General features: G+C 50.6%; 1 protein-coding gene and 1 pseudogene across 6 annotated transcripts in view; both read right to left on the reverse strand.

The window, feature by feature from the left end:
• Window positions 1-23815, reverse strand: part of FHAD1 (forkhead associated phosphopeptide binding domain 1) — a 123243-nt gene that overhangs the window by 64435 nt on the left and 34993 nt on the right. For 5 of the 6 annotated variants that reach the window (XM_049618035.1, XM_049618034.1, XM_049618032.1 and 2 more), the window contains exons 5-10: window positions 16934-17043; window positions 13366-13602; window positions 9295-9418; window positions 4661-4791; window positions 2196-2285; window positions 1066-1170 (exon numbers count right to left, since the gene is read on the reverse strand). In XM_049618035.1, coding sequence (XP_049473992.1) covers window positions 1066-1170; window positions 2196-2285; window positions 4661-4791; window positions 9295-9418; window positions 13366-13602; window positions 16934-17043 — 797 coding nt within the window. The remainder of the gene's footprint in view (window positions 1-1065; window positions 1171-2195; window positions 2286-4660; window positions 4792-9294; window positions 9419-13365; window positions 13603-16933; window positions 17044-23815) is intronic. The other variant, XM_049618037.1, reaches the window with a different exon arrangement.
• LOC125913324 (60S ribosomal protein L19-like) lies at window positions 6096-7347 on the reverse strand (annotated as a pseudogene).

The following is a 23815-nucleotide window of genomic DNA, read 5'->3' on the forward strand; positions in this document are numbered from 1 at the left end:
CATTCAAAGAATAGTTAAAGAGTGAAAAACTCAATTGATATTGGATTTTGGGACGTCAAGGCTGAATGCTGTGGTCTTGCTATTGCTAAAAGAGTAGTAAAAGAAAAAAGATTTTCCAAGCTCATAGAGAGAAAAATGGAACGACAGGAAACCACTAACTCAAAAAAGGGCAAGAAAGGAAGAAAAGGGAACATTGCCTAGATTGTACAGTTGGTCATGAACAGGAACATAGATTTAAACCCCAATGCACCAGCAACCACATCATATATAAACGGGCTAAAAGGCAAAGATTGTCAAAGTGGATTTTATAAGGATGATATGCTATTTAGAAGACATAGGTCTAAAACTTAAAGACTGACAGAGAAAGTAGGAGCAAGATACGCTATGAAAATTCTAACCAAAAAAAGCCAGTGTAGCTTAGATTAATGACAAAGCAGACTTTAAGGGGAAAATACTACTAGAGTTAAGAGGGACATTTTATGATAAGCAAAGAGATTTTTTTCCACTGAGAAGTATTAAAATTCTAACTTTATACGAACCCAGTAACGTATCGCTTCTCGGCCTTTGGGCTAAGATCAAGTGAACCTAGTAACGTAACCTCAAGACACACAAAGCAAAAGCTGGCCATACTCAAAGCAGAACACACAAATCCGCAATTGTGAGATTTTTAAAAAATACACCCCTTCAATGACTGATAGAACACGCGGCCAAGAAACAACCCAAAGACCATTTAAGTTTGAACGACGTCATTGGCAAACTTGGTTTAGTGGATCGGTTCTCTTCTGGATAATTTTTACAAGTAAGAGTGGCAGTCAGTCTAGACTAGTGGTTACACGTGGGAGCACTGGAATCAGACAGACCTGGGTTCAAGTTCTGAGTCGTACAGATACTTTGCCTGTGTGAACTTGGGGAATGTCCTTTGCCTCTGCGAGCCTCAGTTTCTCAGCCCTGAAGTGGGGTTAATACCAGTATCGACCACACGGGGTCGTTGTGAGATTCATGGAGATGATGAGTGCAGAGAGCCTGGCCCAGGGCAGTCACTGGGCCACCCCGTCCTTGTCTTACCTTACTCTTTTCTCGCAGAGTTTTGGAGATCATGTTCTGTTCAGTAGAACTCTTCTTCAGCTCCTCCCTGAGCTTCCTCATTTCTTTCTCCATGTCTTGGATTTGCTGAAAGAGTTTCAACAACAGGAAGTAAGAGTTGCTGAATCTTCTGAATCTCTATGGCTCATTTCCTTGGGTTCATTAAGGCAGAAACCTAATCTGGTATGAGCTTAATTGCTTCCCTTGGGGGAAAATTCTACATCTGCGGGGCAAAGTAAATGTTTTTTTCAATTGATATATGGGAAATTGGGTATAGGAAAATGATTAGTTTCTTTTGAAAATCAGCATGGACCCTGCATTAAACAGTACAAGATGTCCATCAACTCATCAGAAACTCTTCTGAGAAACTCTTTTCGAAATCAATCTAAATAAGGGCTGCTTGGATGACACAATGGACACAGTCTGGAAGGACAGGACAAGGAAATTTTTCTTTTTTCCCCTTTGAGGCAGAAAATAGCAACGTTCCTAACACAGAGAAGAGCACGTGTCCCGGTGTCTAAGGCGCTGTATTTCCCAATGAATGGAAACATACATGCGAGAGGATTCAGCTGGCACAGGGAATGAACGATTTCATTTTAGTACTCGTATTTTTGTTGTTATTTGTTTCCAAAGTCATCATCTACATAAGGCAAATGATACCTCTTCTTTTTGCTTTGTTTTTATGAATTGGTGAAAAATTGATATGTTCCAGTAAAAATACTTCAGGGAGAATTTCCTGTTAATGACAGTGCCCGTGCCTATGATAAACTGAGACGGTGGAACAGGAAGGTTTGGGCATCACAGAGCCAGGGGCAGGGGCCACAGAGTGTGTCCCCAGCCCAGCCCAGCTCCTGCCCGGCTCCAGGGTGAACATGGTGAGGTGGCCAGAACCCACGCCCAGAGCATCCTGCCTCCCTATTTTCACCCATCTCTTCCTTGGGGCTGGAGGCAGCATTTCAAAGAATTAGGAGATGATGTTAACAACCCATCATTAAAGTCCCGAGCTGGTGCTATCCAATGGGCCAAGGAACCCCTCCCCAACACCCCCAAAACCCTGAAGGTCAAAGTCTAGCCTTTCTGGGGACACCTAGGAGGGAGGAGGTTCAACTCACAATTTTGCAAAGTTTTAACTCTTTCCCTTGGGCTTCCTGGTGCTCCTTCTGAGAATCCTCCTTTCTTAGTTCTTCTTTCAGCATGTAGCACTACACAGAGAAAGGTCAACAGGCCGCGGGGTTGGCCGTGGGTCCAGAGTCCCCATATTTGCCCCTAAGAACAGTTCCTGTTGTTTAATCCAATCACATCCCTAAATTCCAAGGGAGGCGAGGCCCTTTGTGTCGGATGGACGCCTGGAGTTCCTAGTTCACCCTCTCACGAGTTCTGGGGAGAACATGTCCAAATTCTTCTTTTAAAAAAATTTTTAAAAATGTTTATTTATTTTTGAGAGGGAGAGAGAGAGAGAGAGAGCAAGCAAGCAGGGGTGGAGGAAGGGCAGAGAGGGGAGACAGAGAACCTGAAACAGGCTTCACACTGTCAGCGCAAAGCCTGACGTGGGGCTTGAACCCATGAACCATGAGATCATGACCCGAGCCGAAGTCAGATGCTCAACTGATTGAGCCACCTGGGTGCCCCTAAATTCTTCTTTTAAGAGTCAGCAGTCTACACCACAGGGCAGACCCAGCTTTGCAGAGTCTGGGCACTAAGGGTGGAGGAACTTGGTGTGTTTTCCTGTGACCAGCCAAAAGTGGCTTTCAGGAATACACAGAGGAGCTTCCTAAGAGACCCTGGAAGGCTCTTAGAGCTTTCTGTGAGTTACATCTCAGAGACACATCTGCCCCGGCCGAGGAAGCGTAAAGGAAACAGCTTTTCTGGAGGGCAGCTTGGCAACATGCATTCAGAACATAAAGATGTGCCTTCTTTTGACCCAGAAATTCCCACTTTAGTAGTATGTCTTAAGGATGATGATCAGAGAAATCAACAAATCTGTAGGTTCGAGGGTGTTCCTCACAGTATTGTTAGCAACAGAGAAAAAAAAAAGGAGGAAAAAAAAAAAAAAAAGAAACAACCCATGTTTGATAACGGATCGTTTTATTACCTTGTGCACATCCAGGAAAATATTATGTAACTTTTAGGACCAGTGAGATATTTTGTAGCTTTTAGGACCCATGATAGGAGCTTTTATTTATTAACATGGGAAAACACTAAGTAGTTAAAATATAAAAAAAAATTGTGTATAGTATAAAATTTTAAATATTTTTTAAAATTTATAATAGATGGAAACAAGTCTGGAATTTAATATATGTTCAAATATCAATGTGGATTTCTAGGGGTAGCACTGTCTTTTCCAGCTCTTTAATTTTGCTTTTCAACCTCATCTACTTCTTTTCCTAAAATTAACACGCGTGACAAAGGGAAGGAGAAAAAGGAAAGACGGGTATCCGAGAGGCTCACGAGAGCCTCACCCTTGGGGGCCTGATAGTGGAGAAGAAATACCTCGCTCCGAGGGCGATGAGGAGGGGGAAATGGGGAGAAAAAGAATCCAAATGTACTTCAGGAAGTTGGATAATCAAACAGGCGCTGTTTTCCCGTGTCTCTTCCCCTTGGCAACCCGCACGCGCCCCCATAAAGCTGTGACCCCCTGTGTCCAGGGCGTCAGTCTGCCTGGGAGAAATGACGGTGCAGGGCTCACCAGGCGGCTGGCCAGGCGCAGAGGCAGAAGAGCACAACTGAAATCGGCATCCCACTTCTCAGAAAATGCCTCTGTTTCCCCCCATTTCACAGATGTGGAAATGGAGACCCGTTCCGTTACCACAGAAGAAAGCTCAGGGGTCGGATCCCGGTCTGTCCACCCCCAAAGCTGACGCTCTGCCTTTTCTCAGTTCCAAACAGCGTTGTGCTAAGCACCAGGTGTTACTCCTTGTGCCTTATCTTTGGAACTCCAAGATCTGTCTCCACCCCCGTAACCCTGATCAGACGACCACTGTGAATCTTTGAGCTGGCACCTGAGATGACAGCTGTTCGGTTTTACCTCGACTCAGGGAAACAGACAAACCACACAAATACCGAGGAACCTTCCTGGGGGCGCCTGGGGGCTCAGTCAGTTGACCGTCTGACTCTCGATTTCCGCTCGGGTCCTGGTCTCATGGTTGTGAGCTCAAGCCCCGCACTGGGTTCCGTGCTGACAGTTCGGAGCCTGCTTGGGACTCTCTCTCTCTCTCCCTCTCTCTGCCCCTCCCCTGCTCATGCTCTCTCTCTCTTTCAAAACAAACAAACAAACAAACAAATAAACACCTTATTCTACAGGATCAGGAGTCTAAAGTCAGGATTGAAGGATGCATTTGCAGAGTCAAAGTTACGTTTAAAAAGCTCCTTAACTTGCAGAGAAGCTGGCCCCTCGTGTGCCTTTCGTAGGACTCCCTGTGCCTTCCCTATGCCCTCGGCCACCAGCCTCCTCTCGCGGCGGTGGGAGAGGAGAGAGTAGCATTCGAAGCTGGGGTCCAGGTTAAAGGGGATGAGTCATGGGACTCTGCTGGTTGCTTTTTGGGGGGCATCACTATGGTGATGGTGACCTGACACTCACCCTGGAGCTGAGGGCTTCAAGCTGATGCTCCTTTTCTTTGTTCTCACTTTTTAGTTGGTTCACCTCTTGTGTGAGTTGCTGAATTTGCTCATCCCTTGTTGACACTTCCTTTTGCAAAGATGACACCATCCCTGTTAAAGAAAAAAGCAAAGACCCGCAGAGGTCAAAGGGGCAGTAAGACTTACTGTCAGCACAGCTCTCTGCCAACTCGTGGCCGAGCCCCTTCCGAGCCCTGGCCACACTTGGTGCTCGTCTACACCCGAGGAGGATGTGTCCAGGCTCCCGGAGCTGGGACAGGGATAACACTGAAGTGAGCTGAACGGGGTTTGTTTAAGACCTCGGGGGGAACAAGAAGTCGGCGAGTGTCGCCGCGAGACGGAAAGCCTTTCGGGGCCCCTGTGGGCTCAGGTTCGGCAGGAGAGGACGCGCCATGGGGAACATACCTCGGGACCAAAGGCCCAGAACAGGGGAGCACCAGGAGCTTTTCACCAGAGCCACAAAAAGGCTTGTGGCAGAAGGAGGCTGTCAGTGGAGGGATTCGCGCTCGCCGGACTTGGGAACCTGTTTCTACCGCTTAGCGTTCTTGGACCTGTTACTTTCCTTACGAGTACCTTTCACTGTATCTCCCCCCCAGAGTGATTATGAGGCTTTAAAAACATATAGAGAACACAGGAGAGTGGCTAACTCACAGTGTTTGCCACATGGTGGCGCCTATTACTTTTTGTGGTAGCCAGCTCCTAAAATGGCCCCAGTGATCCCCGCCTCCCAGATCAGGCCCTTGCACAGCACCCTCCCACCACGGGTAGGGCTGATGTGTTTAATCAGTAATGATATTACGGAAAAGATGGGACTTCCTAGGTGGGTCATAAAGGACTTTTCAGCTTCCCCTTTGCTCTCTGTCGGATCACTCACTTAGCGGGGGAAGCCCACCGCCATGTTGTGGGGACACTCAAGCCACCAAGGGAGAGGCCCACGTTGTGGGGAGTGGAGGCTTCCAACTAACAGCCACACGGGCGAGCCATTCTGGAAGCAGATCCTCTGGCTCCTGTTGGGGCTTTAGATGATGATGGGACAGTTGCCCCAGCCAACATCTTGACTGCACCTCATGGGAGACCCTGAGAACCAAGTCACCCCCAGATTCCTGAGCTCCAGACGCTGGATGAGACACTAAATAATGGTTGTTGTTTTGGCCACTACATTTTGGGATAAGCGGTTACGTAGCAGTAGGTAACTCATACATTACTGGGCTCTCGTATTGAGGACAAGTGGAAAGAAGAGGGCAGGGGTGCTGTGGGGTTGGATTATCTCACATGGTTCTTTTCCGATTATGCCCAATTTTGTCGGTAGGTAACAATCAAGAAGGTACGTGAAATAAGGAACAAGATGTTCCAGAATTTCCTTTCAACAATAGGCTCTGTCACAGGACACAGTGAAGTTACTCTGAAAACAGGTTGGTCCCTTTGGGACTTGCCTTCATGCTTTGTGAGGAGGGACCAGAACTTTCATCGGGATGTAATTTGGCCTTACAACTGAGGCAACACGTTTTGGTTTTCTTTTTGTTGTTGTTGTTGCAGATAAAGGTTTGTTTTATTGAATAATTGATCTGTGTTGTTGCTGAAGCCACAATGTACAGATGACAGAGAGGGGCTTCTTTCTTGGTCTCTTCCTCTTCCTCCTTGGACAGAGTCTTGGTGATTTCCTCCTCTTTGGCCTGGAGCCAGTCTTCAAGGCCCCTCGTGGGCTTCCTTGGTCTTAGATCTGCGGGCCTCCGCGGGGTGAGCCAGGAGCTTCTTGCGAGCCTTGCCTCCCTCCAGCTTCTGGATGTGCTCCGTGAGAGTCTGCCTGTTTCTGAACACATTACCCTTCACTTTCAGGTACGGGCTGTGAGACACGTGTGGCGGGCAATCTCCTTAGATTCACGGTATCTTCTGAGCAGCCGACATGGAATCCTCGTCCTCCCCATCCAGGTCACGTCTCAGGCATTCGAGCACTGGCGGTACCTTTTCTCTTACCAGTGTGCGTATGCCTGCCCTTCTGGCGGGCCGAAGAGTTTTTCCGGCATCGAACCCCGGAACGGACAGTCACAGGCTTCTGGATGATCAGCCCATGTTTGATCAGTTTCCGGATCTGCTGATGGGAGCTGGCATTGGCGGTTTCATGTGTCTCACCGGGATCCAACCAGACCTCCTTTGTGCCACAGCGGAGGACCCGGGAGGCAAGCCTCTTTCGAAGCCTGGGCACGCTCATGGCTGCGGCCGCGGCCCCGAAAGGAAAGCAAGGCAACCCCTGTTTGAGTCTCTACCAGATACGGTGTGTATTATTAGGAAGCCTCTCTGTTCCGGATGCTGGGACAGTGAACCATTCCAGGCCTGTGTGAGCTTTGCGATTGTTCCCTCTGCATCGGTTGGGTCCTCTTTCCCTGTCCGCGTGTGTGTGCTTCTCAGTACTCAGCTGAAGACTGGCGGGGGGCGGGGGACCCTCTAAAGGTCACCGGGCGCGGTCTCTCCGCACAGCCTCTCCTCCCGGGCACTCTGCCCAGCAAACTGTGGCTGCGTGGGCCTCTCCAATGCCGTCCTCTCAACCTGGGGGCCCACTGGGCTGTGCCTGGGTTCTCCTTCCCATACTGTGGTCTGGAGCCCGTCTGCAGGCAGTAAGCTGGGGCGATCGTCTGCTTTGTTCCCTCTCCCCTGGATCACTGTCACGTGGAAATAATCGTTTCAGATGCCTTTTTTCTTTTTGTGGTTGTTTCAGGCAGGAGAGCCAATCCAGTCCCTGCTATCCCATCTGCCCTGTACGTTTTTCTTGCCTCTCTCATCGCGGAAGCAGGTGCTGTGATGGCCTGTGTCAGCCTGGTCCCTGAGGGGCTACAGCACGGGCCAGGCCCCTGCTAACCCATGATGGACCCCAGACGGAAACAAGACATGAGCCCGTCTGTTGTAAGCCCCCGAGGCTCAGCATAGCCCAGCCGGGTGCTTCTCAAACTTAAATGTGGGCAGGACACATCTGGGTCTCACCGAAGGGCAGATTCCAGTTCAGGAGGCCTAGGCTGGGTCTGAAACTCTGTGGTCCTCACGAGGACCCAGGGCGTGCTGATGCGGCTGGTCTGGGGACCGCACGTTGAGTGGGTCCAGCCCACCCCCAGTGTTACCCCAACCCGGGTCTGTCCAGTCCCTGAGTGGAGAAAGTGGTATCCAAGAGAGGCCTGAAGCATGGATGAGACCTGACAGGCGGGTGTCGGGGAGGGAGGCAGGGGCCCGGCGTGTTATGTTCCTGGTGCCCAGAGCAGCACCCGGCCTGTAGAAAGTGCTCAGCAAATATCCGAGGGCGTTGTCCATCAGGGAAGAGCGTAAAAAGGCTTGGCAAGTCGGGGGGGGGGGAGGTGCAGGTAGGGGTGGCAAACTGCAGAGTGAGATGGAGGAAAAGCCGGTGGTCAGGCTGCCCCGGTGCACGGCCTACAAGTTCACATAGAGATAGATGGTGATTCGCCGTGGCTCAGCGCTGAGCTTGGCTTTTACAGCTATGGCCGTGTCTCCTGCTGTGTACCGGGCACTGTGAGAGCAATACGCCCAACCCAGGCTCACTGCCTGCTCCCCAATCACCTGCTTTGCTCCTCCACCCCCCCCCCCCCCCTCTGTTCATGGCTTCATCCTCTCCAGGTCTCTGGGCGTGTGATTTCTCTCTAAAAATCCCAGTGGCTTCCCATCACCCTTAGAATAAAACCCAGACTCCTCCCCAGGATCTATTCCCTCCTCCCTGCCTCCCTCTCTGACCCTGCCCTCCCCACTCCCCTGTTCCCTGGACTCCAGCCACACTCACCTTCAGCTCCTCTCACATGGCCACAGGCCCTTTGCACTTGTGATCTCCCTACCAGGAACACTGTTCCCTCTGGCTTCCTGACTGCTCTTCCTTTTCGCCTCTTCAAAGACCCGTCCTTGCCTACCCCCTGAGCTATTCTCCCTTTGCTTCAGCCCCCGAAGCATGTGGCTGCCACACTGCCCAGTTTTCTCTGAAATGGGCTCGTTTATGTACCTACTTTTAGCGTCTGTCACTCACTCCCAAGTGTGAACCCGATGAGTACAGGGAGGGTGTGCTCAGGGCTCTCTCTCCCCAGTGCCTAGAACAGGGCCTGACACCTAGTAGGTGCTCTATAAACATGCTGAATGAATGAAGGGATCCAGGCTAAGAAACAGCCGTCCCTGGACAGTGTGTTGGTTCCCACCCTAAGGCTTTTAGCACAGAACCACCTCTGTGGGCCAATTAGAAAATATTTTCACGGGGGCCTGAGTGCACTGGCGTGAAATGGCTGAGATGATGGGTGCCCTAACGTGGTGACCCCACTTTGTCCACATTTGGGCTTGCGTCGAAGGCCAGCTGGCCGAGGCCGACGCTCAGCAGACACAGCTAAGAGATAACCTTGGCTCAAGTAATTACCGGGCCCTGCCCTAGAAACTGGATGGCAAAACCCCCCTCTCGAGGGTGCACTCGAACTCACTGACACAGGCCACTGAGAGGGTGTCTGAGGCTGTGCCCCAGACCAGGGAGCAGCGGCTCGGTGGTGAGCTGGCGATGTCTGCCGTGGCCTGGGAAGGAGGGGGAGGGCATCAGCTCTCAGGCCCAGGTCGGAGAGCGCTCACCTGAGGTGACGGCATTGTCCTTCCTCAGGTTCTCGCCCTCGTGCTTCAGGGATGTGATTTCTGAGTTCCTCTCGGACAGGGTCTGGCAGAGCACCTGGTTGTAGCCTTTCTGCAGGGCACTGATCTGTGGGAGGAGGCGACACACAGTCAGAGGGGGCTTGCCCAGGTCTGCTGGATCTGCTGGTACTTCTCCGCAGTTGGGCAAAAGATTTGGACTGATCTCTGGTGGGGTTGTCGGGAAAGCCGTGCTTTGGACTTCGAACGGGAGAGGGCCTGTTCCTTCAGTGATCACCGTGTCCTATGTGACGAAAACGTGAACCTTATCTTTGTGCCCAGAAAGTGGCTCAGGAGCAGCTGTCACCGGGGACACCTGATCCCTCAGACACCCCGCGACCACCTTTGGGCTCTCAGCCATAAACAGACCGAGTGTTGGTTCCAGATCGTCCGGCACTGACTGGATGGCAGAGCAAAGTTCGTGAAAGGGAAGCAGGTTACGGAAGTAATTCACTCAAAAGATAACAACAGTAGCTCGTATCTCGTGGAACGCTCGGAGCTCACAAAGCCTTTTCACAGATGACACTTCGACAGCTCCTCACAGCGCCGCCGAAGGCCGAGGTTCCCGTCAATGCTCCCATTTTCTCCCAGTGAGCAGACAGAGTCTCGCAGAGATGAGGCCACCTGCTTGGGATCACATGGCTAGGCAGGAGCGGAGTTATGATTCAACTAGTGTCTAGGCGCCCAGTTCTAGCTCTTTCCACCTTGCTGGATGGCTCTAGGAACCAGCATAGAGCACAGCGTGGACCCGGGAGCCCTCAACTTCTGTTTACAGGCTGACGAATCCAGGGAGGACACCGGATTCTGTCTCACTGATTCACTCTGTACGTGGGGTGATGGTGGTCCCAACCGCACAGGATGGGTAAAGGGATTTTCATAAGTTAGGGCATGGACAAGTGCTCGGATCATGCCTGGCACATGGCATACGGGTAGGAGCCGTGACTACCCTCTGACCTCACCGGGTGTGTTTTACCTGCGGCTTCTCAAGTCTGTCGGGGGGGGGGGGGAAGGTAGGTTGGCAGTATTTTCACGGGCATTTGTAAGCCCTGCCGCGGCTCACGTCAACGCCAGTGTGACCGTTAGGCAGAAGTGCCGTGATTCCTGTTAACACGCTTATCCTGCTGTAGGCGAAGCGTAAAAAATGATGGGGGGCGGGGGGTGGTGGGACGCACTCAGGTAATGCAAGTTGAGGGCGCAGGGGGGCCTTGCCACTAGGTGGCGCTCACAGTCCTCGTTCTGGGTTTCTGTCCCTGAGACTTGGCATTGTGACTGGTAAAATTAACAGGAGCATCAAGGCTTCACGAGTTTTCTGGCTCATTTCATGAACCATCATTATTCAGGTTCTATGACAATTGGGGCAGTTACACTTTCTTTTTCCCCGGGGTATCGGAGACACTGGAGAGGGGGCATTCGCTAGAAGGTGGTGGGGACACAGATGACTGTCCCCCGTGCTCCCCAAGGCTCTACTTTTGCATGTTTGTGCTTTTGAAACTCTGAGTGAAAACATTTCTTTCACCTCGTACTGTTCTCGGCAGGGCGGGGGGGATGTAACTTTCCCATAAAAGGTACTTGGAATAATTTTTAAGAGTGTTTTTCTAGCCCTCCTCAGCTCCATGCTTTTATTTGCATGACACCAGAGGCACAGCACAAAGAGACAAACTTCCAGAAGGGATGGGGAAACCACATGCCCTCCTGCCCAAAGATGCCAGTGCTCCTGCTTCTGACAGATACAATGGAATTCAAACTACGCATCAGGGTTTGTAGGAGTCCAGATTTCAAGAAAACTCCAGGCTCCAAACGTCTTTGTTTCTTTCCCTACCAAAATGAGTACCCATATTGTCTGTAACGGGCACACATCCCAAGAAGTTTCATGTCTGCTCTCCTGTGTAATAAGATGGGCAGTGAGTCATAAGAAAGCTAATAGTGTTAGGAGGATAGCTTCGGGAGAGTAATTTGCCTGCTAATGAGCACAGGCGTTCAAGGGCACGCAGAGGCAAGTATTTTCTAGCGATACACAGTGGATGGGAGACCCTTCAGAGCAGGCCATGATGCACCCACTTTCGGGGGGACCAGGGAGCACCCAGCAATCCGAACAATAAACCGACCTGCCCATGCGGCTTCTACTTCTGGCTGAATGTTCTGCAGGTGGTAGAACATTTAAGAAACTACAACGTGAGCCGATAGAACTTGATTCGGGTTCGAACCCACCGAAGCCTCCAGTCCAGATATGCCTTGTTACAAAATATTCTCTTCCGGTTACCAGTAAAGATCAAGGGGTGGGGGGCGGGGAAGCAACAGAATGATGGGTTGGTGTAATTCTTTCTAGACGCTTTCTTCGTGAGAAACTTGTTTCCAGATCTCACTAGCCACTTTGAACACACTCAGAGATAGGAGAGGATTACGTGATGTTATCTGTCAAATATGTTTGACTAAAAAAAAAAAAAATTGTATGGGAATTAATTCACCCCTTGTCCATGGATCTGGGCAAGACATGCCACCTGCACTCAGGAAATCTCTGAAATGGGAGAATAACTGAAAGGGAAATTACTCTGTCCAATAGCAAAATTGGGTTTAGATTAAGCAAAGAAGATGCTCATTCAGGAGTTGGCTACCCTGAAGGCGGCCGTCAAGTAGGAAATCATATAGAATCTGCTGCTTTCGTTGGTTTTCCTAAAACACGTCTGAGGAGTCATTTGTTCATTTAAATAAATTTAAATATATTTATTTATTTATGATTTATGTATTTATTTATTTATTTAGGATCCCTCTTGGGAACACAACCAAGGGAAGGCGGAGGTCATACATGCCTCATTCTCTGCCAAATTCCCAGAGCCCAGAAGAGGGCAGGGCACAAGGCAGTCACCCAAAAAATCTTATGTGAGTGAATGGACGGGTGGATGATTGATGGAATGAATGAATGAATGAACAGACGGGGTCCTAACAGAGCCCTAGAAGGTAACTGGGCCCACTCTCTGCCCTCACGGAGCTTATAGTCTCCTGGTAGGATCTCCTAGGTTCACCACGCACGACCTCAGTCCTTTTCTAGGGCACCGTTTCTAGGATCGAGGCCACGCACCTTGAATTGGTCCCAGAGGGAAAGGCCGTGAACAGGCAAGCAGAGAAAAGAGGCCCCAGGCATGACTAGGTCTAGGCAACATTATGCACGGAGACCACAATTCATCAGTGGCCAATTTTTTTTAAATTTAAACCAACTTTATTGACACATTTATGTACCAGGTCAATGGCCAATTTTAAAGTACTTGAAGAAATCTGGGGGGGGGGGGGCAGGGCAGGGGGAACCTAGCTTGTCTCAAGAGAAAAGAATGTGACTATCCTGGACAGTGTGGAAATTCCGGGTGGAGAATTTCTGTCTGATGGCATTGCCTGCAAGTGAGCCAGCAAGTGCCTTCGGGGTTGGGCAAAGGCCTCGGTGTTTGGAAGACTGGGGATTCCTCTTTCTCCTCCTCCTCCTCCTCCTCCTCCTCCTCCTCCTCCTCCTCCTCCCCCTGTCTAGCTGACTGCCCACAGCTCTTTCTGGCTGGGGCTGGGTGGATGTGAGGGCCAGTCACTGAAGCAAAAGATCTGGGTAGAAACAGGAAGCGCAGTGAAAGCGTGCGGTCTCCGAAGGGGCGGACCCGCATTCGGCACACACCCGCTGCTCCTAACTTACTGGGCAAACGGAACAAGCTCCCCGTGGTCTCTGAGCCGGCCTCAGTCTCCTCCTCCGTAGAATGGTACATGTCAGAGGACGGTGAGATTTAAATAAGCCAACGGATCTACAGCACTCGTGCCGGGTGCCCGCACGCTACAGGCGCTTAACAAAGTTAACACGGTTCTACTGGGCTATGTGCGCCGGGCCCCCGATTCCTGGGATTCGTGCTCATAGCCACCACGCTACGGGGACTACCCCTTTCGTGTCTATCCGCGTGGCTCCCCTCGTGCTCCCCGGCTCTACCCAGGAGCTGTCGCCCTGTGTCCCCATTCTAAGGCCTTCACCAACTTGTCACTGAGTCCTACCTGGCTTTTCAAGCTCTCGATCTCTCTCTGTTTGGCATCGATGTCTTCATCCAAAACCTGGAAGTTCTGTGAGGTGCCCCTCTCCTTCTGCCTGGAGGAGGTTTTCTCCGACAGCCTCTGACTCAGGTTGGCCACTTGGCTCTGCAGGTTCGCTATCACGACGTCTTTGTATTTGGATTCAAGTTCAAAATCCGAGAGACGGCTGATTTCTTTCCCCAGCAGCAGAATGATTTCATCCTGGGTGGAGGCCAGATGGGGAGTTTACTAGGTGTGGGTCCGGGTGCAAGGCTGAGCCCATTTAAAAAAAAATGTAGGGGGGTGCCTGGGTGGCTCAGTCGGTTGAGCGTCCGACTTCGGCTCAGGTCATGACCTCACAGTTTGTGAGTTCGAGCCCCGCATCAGGCTCTGTGCTAACCGCTTGCTCAGAGCCTGGAGCCTGCTTCAGATTCTGTGTCTCCTTCTCTCTCTGCCCCTCCCCTGCTCACGCTTTGTCTCACTCTGTTTCTCAAAAATAAATCAATGTAAAAAAATTAAAAAAAAAAAATCTTTAAAAAAAAATGTAGGAAAAACGCGGCGTAATTCTTTTGGGAAGGTGAGGACAGGCGGGGAGGGAAAAAGCAGACTTTCAAAGTCATTCTCATAACGTGGAAAACCTCACAGAGACAAGAGTTTGGTGAAAATGATACACCTGTACACAGACTCCTGTAATAGATGTTTATACCTCACAGGCACTGAAAATTTCCTTTCTCATACAATTATACTTTCGTGTTGAGAACCAGCACCCCACACGGGAGCTTTTGTTGCTAGAGACTTTAGTTCTAATATTTTTGTTTACAATATTCAGCCTAGCACGGTGGGGACCTAGGAAAGGTCGTTAGGAAAATGACATTCTATTTGACCACACGCTGCCTATAATGAGGGCTATTTTTTAACTTAAAAAATTGAATACGTCCTGAAATATTTCTTTCTCCTCTCCTCCCTTCTGGTACATCCTGCCTCTTTGCGTTATTCACGGAGAAATGTACTCCAGGTAACCGAGCCTGTAAAGTAAACGAGACAGGAGTGGTGATTTATCTGTGTGGGCTCGTGTAAACTTGGGGTCGGTAAACTTTGAAACAACTGCCAGCTGACTTTACCCCCAGGTGTAATTGCCCCAGTTCTCCACGTCTCCGAAAGAGAAGACTCTGCAGCCAAAGAATGTGTTAGGCTTTTCCCCCAAAGGAAAAGAAAATAAGCCCCAAACTTCTCACCAGAAGTCATCAAGACAGCGTCAGAAAATCTGAAAAACAAGTCCTCAGGTATATTTGCAAATGGAGCTGCAGAATTTCTGCTTTTAAATAGTCCCTGCTCTTCCCGCCATTTTCCATTGGTCGGAAGAGGGGAAACGGCTTTTTTGTAGGCCAGCTCATTTCCTGGGGACCTAGCTACCCAGTCAGCCTCACGCCCTGCCAGCTCCCTGGCCCAAGGAAGGACAGGGTTTCCGACTTGAGGAAGCCTCTCTGACATTGCCAGTTGCTGCCAAGGGCCTTTCTCTGAATCCCTGCAAACGCTTGTGGCGAAGTTTCAAGGGATGGCATGAAACACCTGGGCAGCCGCGTCTGTTCCACCCAATTAAGGTCAGCCGGGCACTTATTGTTTATGCAACAAACATTTATTGAGCAGCTACTACGCGCCAGGCCCTGTGCTGGGCTCTGGAGCACCAAGAAGCCTTCAGGGTGTGGTGTACACATGCAGCCTCTGCCTTTCTTTGAGAACAAGAACCCCCTCCCCCGGTGAGAGCCGCCCCCACCCTTCCTTGAGAAAACACGCCCCCTTCCCTGTGGTCTTGGTAGGGCCGTCAATCATGTGCCCGGCTCCTTCCTGTCCCGCCTCCCATGTGCACGTGACCCAAGCTGGCCAATCAGGGCTTTCTCAGAGACTTGGCGCATCTGTTACCGAGGGAGAGCATCTTGCCTCCTCTTGGATCACGAGCTTTAAACTTAGAGGCTTGTTTGCCTGAGTTGGTCTTTTCCAACACATGAAGCCAGCGTGCCGTTAGAAAGCCAAACTCCGAGGGAAACAGAAGGGAGAGATCGGTAGTAGGGAATGTTCTGGTGATCTTACTTAAGCTCCTGTACATCTAGCCATGCCTGAAACTGGTAGGCTTTTAAGTTTTCAAGAAGATGAGGCAATAAATGCTTTTTGTTTTGTTTTGTTTTGGTTGCTTCAGCTGATTTGTTTATTGGCACTTTCATTTGAAGGAGTTCTGGGAAGTCAGGGCGTAAATGGCTTATAAATAGAAAACATTATAAATCTGGTTGCATAATATTTCCAGCGTAAAACTGGGATGGATTGAAAACCGGCTACAGATGCTTTGCAGCTTCTGCCAGCAAAGCAGCAGAATCTACTGCCCCGAATGAGGGCTGGGCCTGTGTCTTGCTTTGACCAAGGGAATGTGGCCGAAAAGATGGGAGAGCGATCTTCAGGCAAGTTCTTAAAAGGCCGTAGAGCTTCTGTTCTGTCCCTCCGGGAAGCCCGGGGCTGCCCTGCTGTAAAGGAGCCCCGGATACTAAACCATGTGCAGAGAGATGCCCAGTCTGCCAGGCGTGCTGGCTGAGGTCCCGGACGTGGAGAAGAGGCCATCCCAGACCACTGGCTGGGCCAAGGGCTGGCTGACTACAGTGGCATGAGCGAAGCCAGGGGACACCAGCCGAAGAACATTCCAGGTCAACCTGTAGATGCTGGGAAGTAACAAACTGCTGGTTTTTTCTGGTGTGGGGGGGGGGGGGGGGGGGGGGGGGGGGGGGGGGGGCGGTTTGAGTAGGCTCCACACCCAACATGGCGCTTGAACTCACGACCCTGAGATCAAGGGTCTCAGGGAGACCAGCCCAGGAGCCCAATACATTACTGTTTTAAGCCACTAAGTTTTGTTGTGGCTCGTACACAGCAATAGAGAATTGGTGACAGCATCTGAGCCTGGCTTCTTGCCTCTCTGCAACGCTTCCAAAGTCTGGTCCCCGGACACCTGCCACTTGACGTCACAGATTCCCACGCCTAACCAGGACCCCAAGTGGTTCTGCTCCTCACAAACTTGGAAAATTGCTGCAGGCTCAGGCCCGGGAAAGCAAGATAATGCAGGACTGCCTCTTTCAGGATAATTTCAGGGTTATGTCTATGCAGGGAGACACCAACCTGGCTCCTTCCCAGGGTGGCTTGAATTCACCGGTTCTGGCCCGCATTCCCATTTCATTCTAAACCTCTCTGGTTCTTCAACCAACCCGTCTTCGCTCAGGCCTCGGCAGCAGTGCTCACGCCTTCCCGCCGGGAGACGTGTGCTCCCCACCCGTGTCCCACCACTCGTGGCTGACCAAGCAGCTACCGTGTGGGAGTCAGGAGTACCAGCTTCCAGGTTAACCCGACCTGGGGTTGAATCCCAGCTCTGCCCCTCACACGGCGTGACCTTGGGCAAGTGACTTAACCTCTCTGAGCTTCAGCTCCCCCCATCGGTAAAGTGAGGGGGGTGCAATCTCTTTTGAAGACGGTGAAGATTCATGAGCTAACTGAACGTCAGGTGCACAGGACCCCTCACCTTATCCTGCTGGTCTGAGTCCTGGTCCGCATAAATCTCCCCGGAAGGTCCTGCCTCGGGAATCCCTTCGGCCACTGACGGTTCCGACAGTTCCACAGCGTTGGTCCACACTAACACACAAGATCAACAGAGAGCGTTACCTTAACATGGTGAGGGTCCCTAAGGTCTGGGAGGCTATTTTCAGACTAACCTCATAGTCTTTTCCCCCGTTACTAGAAAATTACAAAGCGACGCATACGCTCACTGAGCAACGGCGAACACGCGTTGACAGGAGTATGAGAAAGGGACAGAGCTGCCTCATCCCAGGTCGCGGTGTTAACCAGGCCGGTTGGCTTTGGTGTGTCTCTTTCTAGGCTTTCCGCTAAGCCACGTAGGAGCCGATGACCTGGGGCAGGCCATTTACTCTCGCCAAGCCTTGGTTATATCACTTACATGTTAGTCTCTGTTATAAAGGGCGCTCTGAGGATTAAATGAGGTAATGATGTACAGCAGGGGCTGGCAAACCACGGACCTAGGGACAAACTGGCCATCCAGCTGTTTTTGTAAATAAAGTTTTATTGAAACAACAGCTGCAGTCATTCACTTATATTCTGTCTATGGCAGCTTTCCAGCCACGAAGGCAGAATGGAGTAGCTGTGACAGAAACCATAGAGCCCACAAAGTCTCAAATATTAACAGAAAAAGTTTCTCATTACAGAGAAAGTTTCCTACCCCTGAGCATTACCTTAACATTCAGCACTAAATGCCAGCTATTTTTTATTGCAATTATATCTTTAAAAGAATGGATTTCTATTGCAGAGATTTTTATCTAGCTCATTTTTTCACCTCACAATGAACAAAAACATCTTCCCACGTCACTATCTATAGCTATGACACATTCCTTTTTCTTTTTTTTTAATGTAACTAGGAGTTTGTGCCTTTTAATTCCCTTATACTGTGTTTTTTTAATTATATTTTTAAATGTTTATTTATTTTTTTTTTTGAGAGAGAGAGAGAGAGAGAGAGAGAGTGAGTGCCAGCAAGGGAGGCGCAGAGAGAGAGAGGGGGACAGCGGATCCGAAGCTGGCTCCCACTGACAACAGCCAGCCCGAGTTGGGGCTTGAACTCACAACCCATGAGATCATGACCCGAGCCAAAGTCAGATGCTCAACTGCCTGAGCCACTCAGGCACTCCTATACTATGTTCTTTTTAATGGTGGCATTGTAGTCCATTATACAAGTGTGCCAAACATATTTTTTTAACCAGGATCCATTTCATAGATGTTTAGGTTTTCCTGATTTTTCCTTACCCCCGCCCCCCAATATTACAAGGGTTTTTCATGACTTTCTGGAATCCTGGCATCATTATGTGTGGAGGTCCCACTCTGCACACAATCCACTCACACGAACGCCGATTAAATTTTTTTTCAGCGTAGAAACTTTTGAAAAGACTTCTGGATTTCTGCTTTTGAGATCATTTGGCTTTAAATGGTGTTTTAAATCTCCACCTGACTGACTTCTGGGCAATCGCCGCACATTCTTGGCTTCTCGTGAGGTGAGAAATTGAACCAATTGTTTCCAAAGGTCACGAAACGTTAATGAATGTTAACATTGACAATGAAGGAAGTATACACCGTCACGTTTGTGGGCATTTTATTTAATCATTCATTCGCTTTGATTCTGCATTTTGTATTCATGCATTTCAGGGCCAGTGATTTTCTGCCCCACCCAGGTCTTGAACGTGTCTGTGGACTCCAGAAGCACGAGTGGACATAGTCAAAGGCCCGGAGGAGCACATGGCCTTGTGCGTTGGATGAGCGGCTGCGGCCACAGTATCCCTCGCCGCACAGAAGGAAAGGGGCCTGGGCTCCTGCACCAGAACGGGCTGGGATCCCAGCGATGTCCTCGTTCTACCTTGGGGCGGGCTGGATTTCTTATCTGTTCCTTACAGGCAACAAAACAAATTGGCCAAGCAAAACTCTTCCGAGAGGGAAGGAGCAAAAGCCTTCTCAGTTGTGCCCAAGCTGGTCTCCCTGTGGAGGCAAACCTATCTGAAGTCAGACGCCTCCTGGTGTAGCTGGACCTTGGGTCATGTCCCATCCCGGGTTAACACCGGCCATCGCTTCCCGTGCTCTTTTTACAGGGTCTCCACGTTCCTCCTCTGGGAGCTCACTCTTCAGCCACGCCGACCCGACTCCTTGCACTCCAGCCTCGGCACTCACCTTCCACCTGGAATGCTGTTCCCTCGCCTTTGCACTTCGGGGTAAAGGTCGCCTACCTTTCCGGGGATACCCTCCTGATCCCCCAACTAAGTCGGGTCCTTGTAGTTATGAGCTCACAGGGTACCGGGCACCTCGGCTGTCGGGTGTTGTCGCGGTTACCATTTGATAGACGTTGTTCTGTGATCCTCTCGCTAACGTCCGTCTCCCCGACTGAATGGTAAGTTCCGTGAGGTTGGGGACCACGTCTCAGTCTGCGCCCCTTGAGATGAACTTACTGCTGCCATCTGACAGATGTGTAAACGGGCACAGAGAGGGAAATCCTCTGCCCAAGCTCACAGGGCTTGAAGGAGGCCGAGCTCCCGTGCGAACCCGCGCCTGTCTCAATTCTGTTGTGCACTTACGGACCGGGAAGGCGTTGTAGGGTAACAAGAGCTCAGGGCCCAGCCCGCTCATAACCAAGAACTCACAGCAGGCTTGTTGCCTTCTGCGGCACCAGTGCTTTGCCTACGAAAACGCTAGAGCTCACAAAAACGCAGTGAGGCAGGTGCTGCTTCAGCGCCCCCGGTTGAGAAGCCCCGGTGCAGAGAGACGGAGGCCACGCATCCGGCAAAGGGGCAGTCGGGTCTGACCCCGCTGGTCTGGTTCCAGGAGCAGCACACTGCGGAGTGGCGAACGTGGGAACGAGGCCGTGAACGAGGAGCTTGGGAGCTGGTTCACCGTGACAGACCCCGTCAACGAGGAGCCCTTCCGCACGTTGTCTCCTTGGCAAGTGACTGCCAAGGACTGGATTGGAGGAGTCACAAGACGGAGGTTTAGCAGCTGCCTGATGAAACCGGTAAAGAGACCAGCTGCCCTGGTTGCCCAGGGGCTGCGGGGCTTCCAGGGACGTTGGGACTTTCAGCACCAAGGCCGGGAAAGACCCAGACAAACCGGGACGAGTTGGTCTCCCTGGAAAGAGTCGAGAAAAGCAAGCTCCCCACCCACTTACTCGGTTTCCTGTCACCATGGTGGGGGCCTGCCGCTCTGTGGACAGGGAGGGGCCCTGCTGGGTGCTCTGGGCTCACCCCGCTCCCGGGAACGTGCCTCCCACGTCCCGTCAGCATTCCGCGTGGGGGGCGCAGGCCCCGCGCCCAGGGCCCAAAGCACCAAGATAGCGGCTCCTTGTCTCTGTCAGGCACTTCCGGCTTCCTCCCTGGGGAACTCCGCGAGGCCCTGCCGCGACGGGCTGGGGGAGGGGCGCGTGCCCAACACAATAAAGGGCAAGAGAAGGGCTTGGGGGGGGAACGCCGCTCGCTGGTTCCAGCAGCTGCCTGTTCTCCGCCCCCCAACATCCCCCAACCAAGTTCACGATTAGAAAATTTGTGTTCAAAGCTCACTCTCCCCCACCCCACCCTCTCGGGCCCTGAGCCGTTGGATCCTAACTTAACTGTCTAGTGCAGCGCTGTCTGATAGAAAAATAATGCGAGCTATACATATAAGGCAATTTAAAATTTTCTGGTATTAATTCCATTAGAAGGGTAAAACGATGAAATTAATTTTGATAACAGATTTAACCCCGTACGTTAGAAAAAAGCCCACTATCATTTCAACACATAATCAAGACCAAAAAGATAGAGACATTTTACACTCTGTTTCTTTGGGGCACTATGTCTTTGAAATCCAGTGCATCTTAACTTGGAAGCTAAATTTTCAATGGGAAGACTTGATCTGTATTTGGGCTTCACAAAAACTTGCAGTTGAAGCAGATTTGCATACTCAGGATGTTCCAGGCGTACTTAAAACCTTCCAAAAACTGAATCAGGTGTCGGTTTTGAAATTTAAATTAGTGGAAATTAAACATATAGTTCCTCAGTCACATTAGCCACGTTAGCTCAATCCACGTGTGGCTGGTGGCTATCACATCTGAAAGCACTTGACTGGAACATTCTCCCTTTTGTTCTCCTACTTCACTTGATTTCTCCTTTCCTGCCAACATCTATAACTGGGGTTTTTTTTTTTAAAGGAATACAGGAGAAGTGAGATACACACACACACACACACACACACACACACACACACACACACACACTAATTCTACGGCAAAGGCTTTGAGTATAACATCCAGCCGGATTCTGGAGGCCCCTGTGTCACATTACTGATGGTCACAAGGCCTGTGGCTTAGTTTTTCAATATTCAGCAGACTCCCTGTTTGATGCTATATATGTGCAAGTTGTTTACTTTTCAGCCTAGGGGCAGTCAGTCGCCCCAGTCAGGAGTCCCCACGCTTGGGGTGGCCGGGCAGCATTACACTGCACAGGCCACAGTCCAGAGGCAGGCGACACCGGAGGCTTTCCTAATTAGCAAACCAGAGGCCAGAAATAGGTTTTTAGTTGGTAAAAAGGGTGGCCTATTACCCTTGTATGCTTTATGTTAGAAACAGGCTCCCAAAGGGCAAATGCACGAAGGTATGCCTGCCGGTCGGCTGAAGTACTGGGGAGCCCTGTCCTTGTGCCCCCACTCAGGGAGGGTCCCGTGTCCAGTCCTGGTTTAGATCTCTGCTGTCTAATGCCATCTCTGGGAGTAACTCCGGATGCCTCTGTGCCCCTGTCATGGCGGCCTTGAATGAGCTTTTCTACTAGGTGATGGTCGGAGCCCTTAAAGGACAGAGTCCAGACTTCATCAAACCTACAGAATAGGCTGAATGATGTTTGACATCCCTTTGCTATGTTTACTGGAAGTCTGCATGGGTTCGAATTTATCTGAGACTTGCTTTCCTTGCACCCAGGCAGGGAGGTGCTGGAGTGGTTTCCTGTCACCTGTCTCAAATGTCTTTACTGGCTCCTAATACCTATCGAGGAGAGACCCCAAGGGCCATGTACGACCCAACTGGTTTAACTCAGTTCAAAACAAACCCTCTAGTTGCTGGATCATTTGGAGGTCCCAGTGGGGAGAACCCCAAAGGAGGGATGGGATGGCTGGGACAGTGGGATGGCAGGGATGGGGGAACAGAGACACTTTAAGAAGTTTTAAGCGGTGGCTATTTGCCAAATGGGAGAGAAGTTGCTTCAATATTTTCACAGCCATCTGGCTCTCCTGGTGCTTGTCAGATAATTATCAGTCCTCACCAGGGACAGCATGTGGGTGCCTTAATTATCAGCGTGTGGGTGTCTTTAGGATTTGGACTGGGTGCTTTTCGTTGTGTGGTGGCCATTCTCCAAGATGGCGCCAATGGTTCTTATCTCCTGGTATTCACATCTTTGGATTGTCCTCTCCAATAGTGGATGGACTTTGCAATCATCAGCTCAGCTGCCATAACAAAAGAGCACAGACTGGGTAGCTTAAACAGTGGAATTATATTTCTCATAGTCTGGAGGCTGAAGTCCAAGATCAAGGTGGCATCAGGGTTGGTTTCTCCTGAGGCCTCTCTTCTTGTCTTGTAGATGGCTACCTTCATTCTGTGTCTTCACATGGCCTTTCCTCCATGTGCAGGCATCCCTGGTGTCTCTCTCTCTCTCTCTCTTCTTATAAGGATCCCTTATAAGAAGTTTTAGAACACATTGCCTGTGGTGATGCGGAAAGCAGAAGATGTTCCTAATGAACTGGGTGATGGAGCCCAGCAGAGTGCTGGAAGGTGCCACCTGCCCTCTTCCTGGCACTTACCATGAACTGCAGGAGGGGAGAGAGGCCAACAGGGGGACTGTTGAACCACAAGGAGCTGGGACTTGATAGGACTTGAAAATTCCCTCCCTCTCCAGATGGCAAATGAAATGTGAGATGTGGGTTGGGCAAAGACCAAATCAAGGGCACTCTCAGGAGAGCACGCTCCAAAGATGAAGCTGAGTGTAAGACTGTAATATCCTTTGTCAAGAAAGCGGAGAGATCCAAGCTGGTGTGTCAGGGAATGATTCGGGAAAAACCCAGGGCTTCTAAGAAGGGCTGTCCCTCCCATTCTCGGCAGAAGCCCAAGGCAGAGGAGGGTTTGTGTCAAGAAGGCTTTTGCCTACTAGGGTGAACCCCAAGAAGGAACACTACCAGTGTGGACTGACGGAGATGGAGACCCACAAAAGCAAGAGAAGCCTATGACCCCCACGCATCTATAGGCAGGCAGCAGACTATAAAATTGCACAGCTGCAAATGTGATACCTCTCATGGAAAAGGCAGGAGGACTCAGAGGGCCGAACCAAGGAACCAGAGGGCAGAGGCAAGAGCCATGAAGGGTCATTTCTGGGCAAGAACAGGTCTAAGTCCTAATAAAGGAACTTCCAACTTTTTCCTGGCTGGATTTAAGAATTGCTTTGGGCCAAGGACTCCTGTGTGTTTCTTGTTTTTCCCCTTTTGAAAAGAAGGCATGTCCATAAACTCTGTCCTACCAGACTACGTCGGGTGTACGAGGGACAGACAACCCATGTCTTCAGTTCACAGTCTTCAGATTGCTGGCAATGGTATGTAAGAACCTGAGCTTAAGGAGCTACACCCAGTGAGCTCCATCTGTACCTGGACTTGATTTAGATGATGAGCTTCTGGAATTTAGACTGATGCTGGAATGGGATGAGACCCTGGGGGGGGGAGGGAGCGCTTGGGAGAGGGTGAGGGAGTTGTGCAAGTGAGAGGTGGTGAATCATTGAGGACCAGAGGACAGACTGTGGTAGCCAGTCTCCAAGACAGGGCTGCCAGGAGGTCTCACCTCCTGGTATTCAGGGCC

This window comes from Panthera uncia (genome assembly GCF_023721935.1).
Source record: "Panthera uncia isolate 11264 chromosome C1 unlocalized genomic scaffold, Puncia_PCG_1.0 HiC_scaffold_4, whole genome shotgun sequence".
Taxonomy (NCBI): domain Eukaryota; kingdom Metazoa; phylum Chordata; class Mammalia; order Carnivora; family Felidae; genus Panthera; species Panthera uncia.